The 15,322-nt window shown below is 36.2% G+C and overlaps 1 protein-coding gene and 1 long non-coding RNA gene across 3 annotated transcripts in view; one reads left to right on the plus strand and one right to left on the minus strand.

Moving 5' to 3' along the window:
• Positions 1-651: 651 nt before the first annotated feature.
• On the minus strand, positions 652-4,500 carry prim1 (DNA primase subunit 1). The gene is made up of 13 exons (XM_016445046.1): positions 4,273-4,500; positions 3,897-4,054; positions 3,569-3,675; positions 3,398-3,471; positions 3,163-3,299; positions 2,980-3,038; positions 2,794-2,903; positions 2,467-2,558; positions 2,196-2,331; positions 1,755-1,824; positions 1,519-1,625; positions 1,324-1,422; positions 652-910 (listed from the first exon to the last, which is right to left on the minus strand). The coding sequence occupies exons 1-13, from the start codon at positions 4,379-4,381 to the stop codon at positions 891-893; spliced, it is 1,278 nt and encodes a 425-aa protein (XP_016300532.1). The 5' UTR covers positions 4,382-4,500; the 3' UTR covers positions 652-890.
• A 276-nt stretch (positions 4,501-4,776) lies between these two features.
• LOC107657047 (uncharacterized) overlaps positions 4,777-15,322 on the plus strand; it is a 58,623-nt gene continuing 48,077 nt past the window's right edge. Inside the window, exons 1-3 of one of the 2 annotated variants that reach the window (XR_001630628.1) lie at positions 4,777-5,050; positions 5,864-5,993; positions 11,377-11,713. This is a non-coding gene — a long non-coding RNA (uncharacterized LOC107657047). Of the gene's footprint in view, positions 5,051-5,863; positions 5,994-11,376; positions 11,714-15,322 lie in introns of those variants that run through there. The other variant, XR_001630627.1, reaches the window with a different exon arrangement.

A 15,322-nucleotide genomic window follows, 5' to 3' on the forward strand; every position in this document is an offset into this window, starting at 1 on the left:
AAAACATGTCTCGAGAATTTGTGGGGTTTTTATTCCATTCCACTGAGTCTCATATGTTTTTACATGCAATCGTGTGATCGGCGCTTTGGTTTTTTGTATTAAGCTATGCATAAATACATGATGCTGTTTTGTTCATTATTGTTTATGCAATTTACGAAATCATATTTGATTTATAAATATTACTTTAGACGTTATGTACTTGTTTATAGACAGCCGTTATTTTCATTGCATTGAATAAACAGTTTAATGAGGTGCATTATTCTGCTCATTGTGCCCTCCTGTGGCCTCAGGAGACAGGCCAAATGTTTCCTTACTTATTTAATCTGCATATAAAATATAAGAAAGGAGATATTTGTTTCAATTTTATTTTATTTGTTATTTTGTTTGTTAAGACTAAAATAAGTTGTTGTTTATCTTAATAAATTGGGTAAATTAAAAATAGTGGTTAAATTTAAACCTTTTTTCTACTGCTCCGTTTAAGAAAGGTTAAAAAATTGTCAATAATTATCGATACCATTCCATATGAAACATTATCGTGATAATTTTTTTAGTTATATCGCCCATCCCTAGTCACAACAACCATTTTTGTAATTTTGTGGGGTTTCCCCCCCTTTTAACCAGACAACAAATAACAGATTTGTACAAGTTATTTTATTTAGCTGGTAGAAAAATGAAACAAATTCCAAAAAAAGTTTGATTTACAAAACATAGAAAATGAGAGGAAACCTATTTCCATTAGAAAAGTAAAGGAGCACAGTATCACATGGAATCAAAACTGTTATAGTTCTTTGTATGTCAAAGTGTCTGTATCCTCAAAAGTAGACAGTCAGCAGATAAACATGTAAATGCGTTCTGATAAACAGCTGTTTTATAGTTCCAGCACTTCTGTCTTAGAAGTCCTTCTGAAGATCTGCAAAAAAGTAAAAAAAAAAAATAAATCATTATCACATTCAAATAATCAATTAAATAATCTGCAGTCACATCAACTAGAACCACCATCAGTTTGAGGACGCAATCAACGATAAGCCAATCCTTATTTTCATATCATGGCCAATATTGAAATTATGAACTATTCTGTCTAACTGAATAAAAATAAAACATAAAATCAAATCAACTGGATATTCATTTTGATATTGACTAAAGATTACATCGTTTTTTTTTTTTAAAGACGAACGTTGTCATTTAATGCTCAAATCTAAATGCCATATAACCAATAACTGATGTGTTATGCATCCCTAATCCATTTGTAATGTAAATGCTGAAATCAAGTGTATGTGAACGACATGAAAGTCAGAAAAACGGAGAAACTTGTTTCTAACTCACCACTCTTCTTCAGCATCTCTCCTTTCCAAGATCGAGCCATTGCCTCCAAAAACCGATCAAAGACCTTCACATACTTGGCCAGGCTGGTCCGCTTATAGTCTACACATAACCAAAAACATGTTTAGCTCAGAGGTTGGCTCCTGAACAATACCAACATGTGAATAAACTGAACCGTCAAACATGATGTTTGCTCACCTCTGATTCTGCGTCGTTCTCCAGCTTCTTGTTCGTTCTCCTTGTCCTTCACGTCATCTTCCTCCGCCTCATCTGCTCTGGGTCTCTCCAGCTCCTCACAGATCAGACTACAGAGAGACCAGTGAGTCTAGCACATCGAACTTCAGACAAAAGCTCCTCAAGTATTTTTAGAAAGCACTTGACACCTTATTTGGAACAACCTGACAAAGATGGATGCTGATATATTCAGCATTTACCTGATCGTAGGCACCTCGAAAGGATCAAACGTGTTCAGTTCTTTCAGATCTATTGGCACTGAGATTCGACCTGAAGAAAATATTGAATACAAAAAGATGTTTAAAATCAAATTGAAATGACATTAGCAAGCCATTTTGCCTCAAACGTAAAACACATGTACAGATGAAACTTGCACCTTAAAACTAGAAATGTGCTACCGTTGAAAAGTTTTGGCTGCATTTGATTAAAAATATAATTTTAACATACTGATTTGCTGCTCAAGAAACATTTCTTATCATTATCAATGTTGAAACCAGTTGTGCTGCTTACTATTTTTGTGGAAACTGTGATACAAAGATTTCTTATCCTTGCTGGGGGAAAAAAAAAGACTGATCTTACTGACACCAAACGTTTGAACAGTAGTGTATAAAGTAAGTTACTCTGGTAATATTTGTTCTCACCTGTCTTAGGGTGTACGCTGAAGGGGCTCTTCAGTAAGTGGTTGACTCCTTTACTGACGTTGACATCCAGGCGTGGATAACAGTACTGCAGCATGATCTCCTTATCGAAGTACTGACCACCCTTTTTAATACTCGACTTCACAGACACACATAAACAAATGAAAACGACAGGAAACTGAACTAACCTTCCCTGGTGAAAGGCTTTATTTGTCTACAAAGAGGAGATCTCAAGGTTGTTGCGTGGTCAGCTGTGCGAGTAGTTTGCATTTACCTTTTTATGTTCCACCAGAGCGCAGAGTCTGTCCCATCGCTTCATTGGGTTCTTTTCATCCTGATAATAGATTGTCAGGTCCTTTTTGATATGTGTAGTCAGACTTAAAGAAATAACAGTCAACTGGGCTCCTCTTATAAAAGGATCAGTTACACTACTCGCATTGTACGCAATGAAAACCTGCTTGTGTGAACAACTTAAGTATTTCCAATATTTTTTGATATGGTACCAAAATTGACACAGAGAATTGTGAAATTTGACTGGTATTGGTAGCGACTACTGAAATACTGGTATTGTGACAGCACTATATGGGGAATGAAAGGATATCTTCAGGCAGCAGAGCGAGCACTTTGTCTACACTCTCCTTACTGCACAATATGTCCTGTTCCACAATGGCGTATTGTTGGAAATAGCGCTCCACCACAGACAGAGAATGACTAAAACAACAAGAGACTGCAGTTACATCATTTACACATTATGTACTCAAGGAAGTAAGTCATTATTCCCCCTTACTTGATGAAAGGGTGGATTGGATCTGACAGCACAACTTTCCTCAGAGTCTCCTCACCACCCTAAATAAACATGCACAGGACACACAATTCATTAATTAAATCAAAGCTTTTAGATTACACAGCTGAATATGATAAACAAATCCATAACATTTCTAGGATGATCAGTTATCTGATATTTAAATACCTTGACTAAACTGAGATACTCTGCCACGGCAGACCGTGCTGCCACCGAGAGCTTCCTGGCAGCATCATCACAAACCCAGCAATGCACGCCTCTCCTGCCCGAGTACACCCACAGGAGATGATGGAATCCAAAGTCCTCTGAACCACACAAACAGCACATGTATGTTACAATTGTTTTCATTTGTTGTGATGTTACTGTAAACTGTAAATGTGTGTTGATGAGAAGTTATGCTTACCCCGAAGTGCCCGGTCCAGAATACGGATAGCGATGATCATTAGAGTCCAGCACTTTGAGCAGATATCAGCAGCACTGAAGCAAAAAAATAAAAAAATAACTGCATTTAAAACACTATTCCATAAGCATCTTATGTATTAAGATTAAAGAAGCTGAGAAGGCATCTGTATACCTGCAGCAACGTCTGACATCATCATAGTCTGTCATGTCAATGTCAAACACCAGCTCCTTCTCCAGGGCCTGGAAGGTTCCAGACTTCACTGCATTATGTTGACTGGGCTGTCAATCACAGAACCAGAGAAATTATGATCTTTTCATTTCAATATGAAACTATATTGAATGAATATCTCATCAAGTCTTTCAATTAATATGCATAAAGTTTTTTTTTTAGTCAGAAAAAGCTCAAAGGCATATGCATAATAACAATATAAAAAGAAGTATCAAAATGCTGTTTAAAATATGATATTCACCACAGGACATGCCAACTATAAAATAATCACCCTGTGGCTGTAGACTGCTCCAATATCAACCTTGTAGGGAACCATTTTCTGCATCTCTTTCTCCAGCTCATTCTGAGTGGTGAAGGACTGATATCTCACATAAATGTCATCTTTTAGGGTGAAGGAAAACTCACGGTTCTGGAAGTAGTTTTTAGACACTGCAAGAGGCAAAATTAAGAGACGAAGGAAATTAGAAATGTTGAACTAGACACGTAAACATTGTTACATATAAAAATACGCATGCAGAAACCATATTGGTTAAATTAAAACGATAAAGATCGACTTTTCATTGTAAATGTACAAACTACTGAAAACAGCATTTTAAAGACCAGCGAAACGCTCGCTGTGTGATCACAGACGTTAGAGATTTACTTACCACCGCCATAACTTAACCAGCGATAGTACTGCGAAAACGGGAATAGTCTGCGGTAATAAAGCGGCAACAAGTCAGGCAAACAAGCTGGATCATAATCTGAGGTTGGCATCCTTAAAATGTTCAGTGTTTATTCTCAATGACAGCTGAAACTACAGGCAGCGCGGGAAAATGCACGTAAATAGGAAATGACGCACTTGGTCCTTGTTCGTTGGTCTCGCGCCCGGCTGCTGTTTTCAACCTGCTCTGCTGCCACCTCAAGTCTTCTTCTTCTTCTTCTTCTTCTTCTTTTGGTTTTATGGCGGGGTGGGGACCAAACTCATAGGTGCATACCGCCACCTACTGTGATGGAGTGTGAAGAGAATGTACTCACCTAAATCTTAAATTCTGTTCATTATTCCACAATTCTTAAGAAATCTCATGACTGCACTTATTTGTTTTCCTGCATTCCCTTAATTTCTTTATGTACATTTAAGTCAACTTCCGGTTGCCACCTCAAGTCTCGGAAGAGAGTGGGTTATGATTATGTTGAATCATGATGATTAAATTCACTGATGGACTGTCCACACACCTGTTTAGGGTGTTTCTCCTTTAGGACCGAGGCGCTACAACAGGCCGAAGAGGAATGCACTGATGTGTGGTTTAAATCAGGCGAACTCGCGCAGGTTAACAGTTTGGCCCTATAAAGTTTTTGTAAAGTACTTATTTTCCAAGGAGACAGTGCCAATGAAGAACTTGAAAAATATGAGACGTGATTTGTGAATAAGCAGCGAAAAATCAGGTAAATATCAGGTGTGAAAAGAATATGTATACTTTTTACTTTGTCTAGTTTTCAGTCCTCATTATTGTCAAATAATGCCAGTAAAGTGAATTGATTAATTGTGTGCATTAAGGGTAATTAAATGCTAACGGTGTAATTAGCCTTAGCCAAACAATGGAGTTGTACGTCCAAAATGTAACGTCATTTTCAACACCAAATTTTACTAAACACGATGCATCACTGGTAGAAATTATATATTTAAAAAAAGGAAAAAATATGACAATTCTCATATGATCCATGTGAATACACTACTGAACATTGTTAGCAAACGAAATAAATAACACAAGAGTGTGAATAATGTGTTTAAAGGGGTAGTTCACCCAGAAATGAAATTCTGTCATCATTTACTCACCCTTATGTCGTTCCAAGCTTGTAATACTTTGGTTAATCAATCTTTAAACTCAAATTAAGATATTTTTAATGAAACCTGAGAGGTTTATGTCCCTCCATTGAAAGTCCAGGTAACCAAAACTTAGAAGACCCAAAAATGTCATAAAGACATTGTAAAATGAAGCAGTTTATTCCAAGTGTTGTGAAGATATATGATCGCTTTATATCACAAACATATTTACTTGACAGAATTTTTATCTCTTATCTTTATCTTTTTTAAAAAAATCTCTTTTAGATACTTTTTGTAAATGTTAGAGGAAAAAATATTAAAATATTATTTATTATGTACTAAAATACAGTGGCTCACAGAAAATTAGTCAACCTTTTTATATCTGCATTCAGCATAAAACCATCAAACACTGAAATGCTTTTTTTCATTTTCAGAGTCTTACCACAGGAGGGCAGGAATTCCTTGAGTACTGGACAGACTGCGACACAGTCTGCATGCATATTGATAATTCTGCAGCTAACACTGGATCCGATCTGCTGAGTCCACAGTCACCGCAGTAAACAGGTGAAGGTATATAAATGTTTGAATATGATGCCTGTGTCTATGTAAAGATGTGTGGGTATAATGTTGCACTGGGCCGTCACAAGGAATATTATCCCAGGCCTTTGTCCGCTGCCAGTAAATGAAGGGCCCCTCTAAGGCATTCTGTGATGGAAGGAAAAAAACACTGTCCCAGGCCTCATGTACTGAAACAGATATTGGAATGTGTGTTTTTTGGAATGTGTGTTTTTTGATAAAGGGTCTTGTTGCTGTAAGCCTCTTGCAAACTCTCTTCATATTCATAGTGAAATTTCATAGTAAGTACCTGAAGGTAAATCCAAATGGAGTGCAGCTCATAGGAACTCTTGTACAAGTGAGAGCCCTCACAGAGAGAGTGTCTGACTGAGAGCACTTGTGTCTGAGTATACTAGTCTCATTTACACCTCTCACTGTCTTTCTGTTTATGTAGTGTTGAATTCAGTACGTTCACGTTAAGCAAGGCCTATGTGTTCCTTGTACATGTTAGAGGATTTTACTTCCGTCAGCAAGTTTCTATATTAATTACTAGCAGCTTCCTGAGTGGCTCAGCAGAGACATTTTCATGTAGCAACTGGTCAAAGCTATTTCAGGCATAATACTCTTCCCTGAATAAGTGCTTTTCCTGTCGTCCTTCGGGGATCCATTTTCAGCACTTTGAATAAATGTCTTCCTGTTCTTGAAGATATACAATCCCCTAATAGCAGAGCATGTTATCATACTATATGGGGTAAGCTGTCACAATGCAACCTGAAGACTTTTACAATGTTGCAAATGATTTTTCTTTCAAATAAATGCTGTTATTTTGAACTTTCTATTTATCAGAGACCCACATGTGTATCACAGTTTCCACATAAATATTAAGCAGCACAACTGTTTTCAATATTAATAATAATAAGAAATGTTTCTTGAGCAGCAAATCAGAATGATTTCTGAAGGATCATGTGATGATGCTGAAAATTCAGCTTTGCATCACAGGAATTAATTACACATTATAATTCCATACAATTACGTGGAATTAATTAATTGTGAAATACAATTAATATTCCACAGTATTACTATATTTTTTACTCCATTTTGGTCAATGCATGGTAAGCACAAGAGACTTAAAAAGATTAAGAAAAAAGAAATGCCAACCGCATACTTTTGAATGGTACTGTAAAATTTATAACAATTTATAAAATGTCCTGACCTGAAATTTATTTATAAAAAATGCTTGTCCTGAGAATGCAGGTTCAGGTTTCAGTTAAAGTCTACCTTTATTTTATAGTTGGCTTTCACCTGAGTACATGCTAATGTGGTTTAATAATGTTCACTGGTTTAGCTATATTGCAAAAATATACTGATTTTGAAAGTTTGGAGCACAGTGCTTGAAACCCACATACAAACTACTGCTAGAGAAAGCACACATTTGTGTAATTCGATTTTTGACTCAAAACCTCATAATTACTGAGTTATAGTTCTTGTAACAACTTCTCGTGTGACAACTAGCTCCTACATTACTGAAATTGCAGCTTGCAAACCTCTTTTTAGTGTTTGTTTGGCACAGAGTCTCTGTGTGTTGAGATAAATAAAATGAGGTTGGCGGTGCAAGCTCAGCACCACCTTGTTTACTTGATCAGCCATGACAGAAATAGACTGTAATGTTTGTCTTATAACAATGGCTGCTGTTGCGGGGCAGGATGAGGGGCTGGTAGAGAAGCATGAGAGGGAAGAGAGGCTTATCTGGACGACAGGGTGAAGCATGTCAGAGCTTCAACTACAGAACTCCACCGACACACGAGTCTATTGTTCAGTTCACATCCTCCTCCTCCTGCAGTGGTGTTCTCCGTGTGTGGGTGGAAGTGACTTTTTTCTTTAGTGGAAAATCCTGATAAAGGCTTCCCTTTATCAGCCCTTCCTTCTGAGGAAGAAAGAGAACTTCCTTCAAAACAGGTGCAGACTGTTGATGGGGGGGTTTGTGCTGGAGAGACAGGCTCTGCCACACTTCTGATCTAAGGAGGATGCCTGCCGTTTGAGTTTGAGTTACAGGTAACATCAATTACTAATGGTACCTCACCCAGCAACAGCTATCTGTATTATGAACATTAATACGCAGTCTTGATCATCATTTGCGTTCATTCAAATCAAATGAATTTCAAATGGGGTCATCGCACGGAAAGGGTTGCATGGATACGGTTTCAATTACTGATAAACGCAGGGCACAGGTGTTAATTAAAATGTACCGTTTTAGTTGGCCAGATAAGCGACTGTTTGCCGCTTTCATCGTCACACTGAGAATGTACGTGTGCTCAAAAGAGAGCTGTTAAATATTTCATTTCGTACAATTTTTCTCTTTCAGGCCGTTGAAAAGTAAATCTGTGCACACACGCACCTACACATAGACACATTTGCACTAAGACTTTGCTGCTGTTGCTATGACTACATGCTTTCTGCAGTAAATGTGTTGTCTGACACTGTAAAGTCAAAGAGAATACTCATGTTTTCATCTACTCCTGTCTTTTCTTTATCTCTCACATACTTGCTCTTCTCAGGCACACTCAAGGTTGTGGGTAATTATGATTATGGCTTTGTGTGACCTTGAGACTCATAAAGAGCTGCCTCAAGTACCGATCTTTCTGGATATGTGGGTTGTGAACTGTCTACAGATAACTAGCAGTCATGCTCTGAATATCTTGAATTTTACTTAAATCTATGCCAGTTTTCAACCTTTGGATCCCTTGGTGGAAATTAATGTTCATATTAATGTGTTTGTTATGATGCTAAGGTTTAGGGTTGGGAATTGTACGAAATTTTGTCAAATCTGTCAAATCTTTTTAACAGACCGATAATATCAACAAATTCAACATGTTATTTAGCAATTCTTGCAAAGCTAATTATTTTTTTCTGAATAAAAATCAACATGTCTGCTTTCTCTGGGAGAATGCAGGACCTCTTCTGCTGTGTCAGGTTGCACAGCTATTAAAATAATCGTTAGTTATTGTACATAGTCATATACTTGATTATGTACCTTATATTTTAATTGTACTAGACAACTAACTTTAAAGTTACTTATAATATTAATATATAATATAATATAAAAATATTTTATAATGATATATGATAAATATAACACACACACACACACACACACATATATAAATATAAATATTACATTCTTTAAAATGATGATAATCTAAATAGTTTTTAGATTCCTTAATTAATAATAAATGTAATTTAATTTAGAGTATTACATAATATATTACATAAAATTTTATTTTTGTTTTACATGTATTTTTTTTAAATATTAAATGAGTTTTTTCTAACAGTAATTGGCAGACCCTCTGCAATCCCACCTTGGACCCCCTGTTGTAGACCCTGCTTTAGTCTGTATCAGTCTGGAGCTGCTCCAAATTCTCTAAAATCTCTAACTTTGTCTTTAGTGCTTATGCTGATAAGGATAAGCTATGGAAGCAATTTTCTTAAAATATATCTTTAATCATCTGTTCATTGTCTGGCATATCGTCGTTTGCTGTGATACATGATTGATAGCATATTATACACATGGAATTGCAATCAGACTTCATTGTTGTATATCATTGTTTGTTTCCTGGTTTTACAGGAAAAGATTGTATCAAAGTACAAATAAAGACACACTTTTTTTTTGCATATAAGAAACAAGTTACCCATATCTGCATGATATTGCGGCATATACAATCATTTCGAGAAGTTGCTCTACTCTGCTGTGATTGTGGGCACTACTGCATGTGTAATGCACCCTGACCTAATTAGTTATTTACAGTGTCACACCACATGTCAAAATTTGTCCTTAAGAGACATAAATCTCTCTTTTTAGTATCATATCCAGATTACCACATACAGTACATGCAGCTTTATCTTCATAAAACAGACCGTATTATATAGGATTAGTTAACTTGTACAGGCACAGGTCAATCAGAAGTCAAGCACCTGAGCCCAAGCATGGGACATCTGGACAGTTTAAAGCTTATAAATAGGTCAGTTTTTTTTTCTTCAGATTTTTATACACTAAATCATTGTTCTTCAACCTCAGCTATAACCAGCAAAAACCCTGTGCTACTTTAAACTCCAGACATGCATAGCCATCCTGACATGTCCAAATACAACCCACACCTTTATCCTTCTCTATGGCCCAGAGACCCAGATGCCATAAAACCACGGTTGGCTAATTAAACAGCCAAATATGCTCATCCATTATCAGCATACCTCTGGGGTTCACCGTGACACACTGTACATATGTGTGAGTGATAGTGGGGGTTGGGTGTACCTCATGGGTTTTAGGGAAGCCTTGGGGACCCCGTTGGCAAGAAAAAGCCCATGGCAGTGTGAGAGGTATGCTCATATGAGGGCACGTGTGCGGTTGTTTTGTTCTGTTGCCAACGCAGCAGAAATCAGCTGTGCAAGACTCTTGCAACACTACCATATTAAAATCATCAAATGCTGTTGCAAATATGACTTTGTTTCTGTGGCAGAAAACAAAAGAAGATGATCCACTGTTGTTTTGGACCCCATTTACTTTCATTGTTTTTTTTTTGTTTTTTTTTAGGGTTTTCCACACTGGGTTTGGAATTATTATTATTTTTATTGTTATTATTGAAATGTTAACTTAAAATCTTTAATGGTACTTATATTTTATATATTTTACAAAGGTATTTAAAGGTAATTGAAATGTTAAAATCTGTGAAAATTAGCAATAAAATATTCAAAAGCATCTGATATATACCCAATATTGTCTGATACTGATACATGAAAAGATTTGATAACCAATATGCTGCTGATGTATCATGCATTTTTAAAAAGGATGTGTAATATAAATCAGAAATGTATGATGATGTGAGTTGAGAGGTTTCACATTGTTTATGCTAATATATGAATACATTTAATATGCTGATTATGTACATTAATTTCTCCTGAGGCCACGAGGCCAGCAGTTGTTCTTGTGTGTGTGTGTGTGTGTGTGAGAGAGAGACATTGCTTTCTGCTCCAGTGAACAGTCACCCTGACTGATTCAACAAGGGTTGACTGTGCTTGTTGCATTGAAACAGCACTGAAAGTTCCTTTTGAACCTTAAAACAACATTCTTCTGATAATGTAAGTATGAGCAGGTGAATAACACAAGCAGAAAAGGTGCATAAGAAAGAGTAGACGGCACATTTGAAGGTCTGAACTCACATACGGTTCTAGACGATCTATGGCATTGTTAGCATTGGAGTCACGGTGGCTGGTTTGATGGCTGCGTGTGTGTGTGTGTTTGTGTGCGTATCTCTATAGCAGACTGCAGCTCGTCAGTAATTGGAGAGTATATTTCATTCCCTCCTTTACTGATTTCTCCCCAGTTTCTCTCACTCACTAGGTTTCTGTCTGTTGGATGTGAGGGATTGGTAATGAGCTGGCATTCTGTCATTCCCTTACTTGACACCCCAGAGTCCTCGGAGGAGAGAGGGACTGGGGCTGTTTGGGTGGAGAAGACTTCAAGCAGCTGGATGATGGAGCTCTTTCCTTAAGCATTCCCTCTCTGATGCCGTATTTTTCTTTCATAACGTTCCTCTTAAAATCATGCTTAACAGACTCTGCTGTTTTATCCAGGTTATATCTTTTCCTTTTCCTAGAAATTTCCTTTGAAAGTCATGCTTTAACCTGTGGCTGGTCAAGGTCGACTTGATCTAATGCATTAAATGAAAGAGCTGCACATGGTGTGGTATACAAGCACTCTTTGTCTATTAATATACTATAGTGTGAACATGCACACTACCGTTTAAAGGTACTAGACTAAAGAACTGACTGAGGAACACGATGTAGATAAGTGCTTTTGAACTGGTTTTGCTTCAGGATGTAGAATTTCATTGGAACTCAAGTGCTGACCCAACACAATATACCAAAATTAAAAATCTAATCAATAAAACAATTTATTAATCTATTTATTATTAAAAATAGTTGTAATATTGTTTTATATGAAATTATACATTTATATTAAAAACGTATATTAATTTATCTACATTGTAATTTATTAATACCAAAAACTCAAGGGTTGTAATGCTTCTCGCTGGTCAATAATTGCTAGTCAGTAATTTACAGCATACATTTCTGCCTAATTTGATTTCTTCTATCAATTGAGAGATGGATTTCTGCCCAAATATCATAGCATTTAATGGTTGTTTGAAGTTGATTGCCTGTTTGTTTTTGCTGTCCAAACTATACCTGATTAAATGGTTACTTGCAATTGATTTTTTTCTGCTTTTTCAGAATAGACCTATAACCCAACTGTTGGTCTACCACAATTGAGAACCACTAATGTAGAGTAATATGGAACTTTGTGAACAGATGGATAGTGTAGGGACTTAATGCAAAGATCAATGACAGAGTTTGCCCTATTGGTATGTGATGCAATTGAGAAAGCCTGGATGATTTGCAAGCTTTAGAAACTGAATATAGGCTAGATAGATTCATAAAGAAAATCGATGGACCAAAATTGTTCAAGGTATATTTATTTATTTAGTTAAAGCTATTTTTACCTAAAAATATCACCATATATTCCATGGCCTTGTCGGCTCGTCGGATGTGTGTACAGTGCTTATTAAAGGGCAGATGCATACAGGAAATCTTTTTATTGTTTCTGCCTTATTATTCAGTACACTGTTTCATTGCATACTACTGTATTCCTGTAGAATCACATGATTTAACCCTGGGTTTTCTTAGACCTGTTGGCCTAGTTTTGAGTGCCATAAAGAGGTTATTGAGTGAATAAAGAGGTAATTCAAGAGTCTGTCATATGAGGATCTTTGTCTTATGAAATTATCTCCCGAAATTTAAGATACAGGGTTCACACTCATTTTGACTAATGCATTTCCAGGACTTTTCAAGTATTTTATGGTTCTGCAATTCATTTGATAGAGATTGCTGGGAAACATTTTTATTTTATTTAATTTCTATGTTAAATGTATATAGATTCTTTAGACATGTCACTTTTCTCATTATATTTTGGACTGCCTCTGGATCTGCAGTTCTTAACGTGCAAAAAGGTTATAAAAATTAAAATATTTTTAGATGAGGCATTTTCTCCTAATGAGTGCTGGCACTAAAAAGAAGCAAACATTTACACAATTTACTGACCAAATCCAGGTTTTAATTTAATTTAAGAGTGACACATGACATCAGAGACAGGAAAAAATAATAAACAATATTCCATATAAAATAGATTGTCTGAAACTAAAGAATAAAACGGAACCAGCAATAATCAACAATTAATAACTTGGTTACATTGCACACACAATCATACTGTCTGTTTTGAATTTGTTTCCTTCACAGACTTCATTTAAAGGGCTGTACAAAACTGATTATGCACAACATATGTACGTCCAGACTTCAGTAACAAAAGGAAGATTGTGGAGGTCCACCACATCAAACATATAACATATAAGAGTGCTACTAAACCAGACAACAGTAACAAATTCATATCAAGATGATGGTCTGTAAGATGATTTATGTTTCAAACTATAAACTATAGCCATAAAAAGGACATACTTGTCCTTGTTTTCACTTTTACACCCCGTTTCTCTCTCTCAACTTCTCTCGAGTGGTTTTGGACATGTAGTCCAGCTTAACTGACTTGTCTGTTGCTAAGCAACGGTGTAGAATTGGTGATCAGTGCATGTAGCATGAAGTAATGAACAACCTCCTAAAGCTTCTTTCAGATGAACTAGACTGAGAATTTACAAAGTCAGTGATATAATAATAACAAAGTAGTACAAATGTGCGCTTAAGGCAAGACACAGTATTTTCATTCTCATAATGACCATGCAAATGAAGATTTGACTGAATTTGCAGTTTTCACAATATCCAGTGCTACAACATTTTGGATTAAATTAGTGAAAATGAAATGTATTTATTTTTTTTGTGTTTGAAAGAATTATCTTCTGCTCACCAAGGTTGCATTCATTTGATCAAAAACACAGTAAACGGTAATAATGTGAAATATTATTACAATTTAAAACGGTTTTCTATTTTAATATATTTAAAAATGTAATATATTCTTATGATGGCAAAGATGAATTTTCAGCTGTAGCTTTTACTGACCCCAAACTTTTGAACAGTAGTGTAAATTATTTCCCAAACCATTTCTTTGATCATATTAAATTTGATGACCTACTTTAGTTGGAAGTTATTCTGAGGTCAGATTCTTCGTAATGCTGTCTAGTCTGACTTCTCAGTTCATTTCTACTTGGCCATTTATAAGCCCAAAGTGAGGATTTAGTTGTTTTATGATTAAGCATTACACAACCGGGGTAGTGGGATTTAAGACCGAGATTACCAGAATGAGGCTTAGCATGAGAGGAGAGTCCTCTGTGACAGTGATCTGACCGAATGCATGAGAATCACTGAAATTATAATGCAATCTAATGTCCAGTCATGCGAATAACCAGTAACTTCACCACATGACAAGAGAAGTCGGCTCTTTACAGGCATGTTATTGAAAATTAGGTGTTGTGGCAGATTTTAAGATTACTGTAAAAGAAAAATCAACTGGAACATTCAAATTTTCTTCTCACTTATACAACATTGATCAGTTTTGGTGGACTGCAATATCCCTTAGTAATCCCCCTCATGACCTTTCCAGTCCATCTCTAAAATTATTTCAATAAAAGAACTTGTTTTCTAAAAAAGAACGCTTGGAACATCTGGAAGGGGTCTTTGTGGCAATAACTCCTGCTCTATACTGAGAAATGTCCTGGGCAATGCTGGGCTTCTCCTCATTGGCTGGAATTTATGACCCATTTTCTAAGGGCAGAAAGCTCAAGAAGGACTACAGTAGAGATGAGAGAGAGAGAGAGAGTGAAAGAGTGTGTCAGCATGTCCAATCCATCTGGATTGTACAAATGTGATTGGATGCTTCATCTAGCAGATTTATAACACTGTCTGCCTTTTTCAGGAGGACATAAAATCTTGTTTGGCTCCTCACCTTATGCTTGCATGAGATCTCACATCGTAGATCAGTGCCAGAGACTTTAGCTAATACAAGTAAAGCATAATTCTGTATTGAAACAGCAACTAATGCCAACCTGTATTCAATCATCCTCTCACTTTCCATTCAACAATCGCGTCCATATTCACTAAAGTGCATACTGTGTAACAGAAATACATCCTCTTCCTTTAAATATTAAATTACGTTCACAGCTCATCCCACATTCCCATACATGTATGCACGCTAACAAATAAGACTACCCACAAAAATATCCCACAGTGTCCAATATTCACTGCATTTCCTTCTTTGTCTGACTGATTGATCATTGATAAAAAGTGCA

Source organism: Sinocyclocheilus anshuiensis, unplaced genomic scaffold (assembly GCF_001515605.1).
Source record: "Sinocyclocheilus anshuiensis isolate Anshui unplaced genomic scaffold, SAMN03320099.WGS_v1.1 scaffold1453, whole genome shotgun sequence".
Lineage (NCBI taxonomy): Eukaryota > Metazoa > Chordata > Actinopteri > Cypriniformes > Cyprinidae > Sinocyclocheilus > Sinocyclocheilus anshuiensis.

What these genes read in the sequence shown, in the direction of transcription:
- prim1 (XM_016445046.1), bottom strand. Translation starts at nt 4,381, where the DNA reads ATGCCAACCTCAGATTATGATCCAGCTTGTTTGCCTGACTTGTTGCCG. An exon ending in CTGGTTAAGTTATGGCGGTG is followed by an intron (nt 4,055 to 4,272) that starts GTAAGTAAATCT and finishes TGCCTCTTGCAG; the next exon opens with TGTCTAAAAACTACTTCCAG. An exon ending in TTCGAGGTGCCTACGATCAG is followed by an intron (nt 1,626 to 1,754) that starts GTAAATGCTGAA and finishes GTCTCTCTGTAG; the next exon opens with TCTGATCTGTGAGGAGCTGG.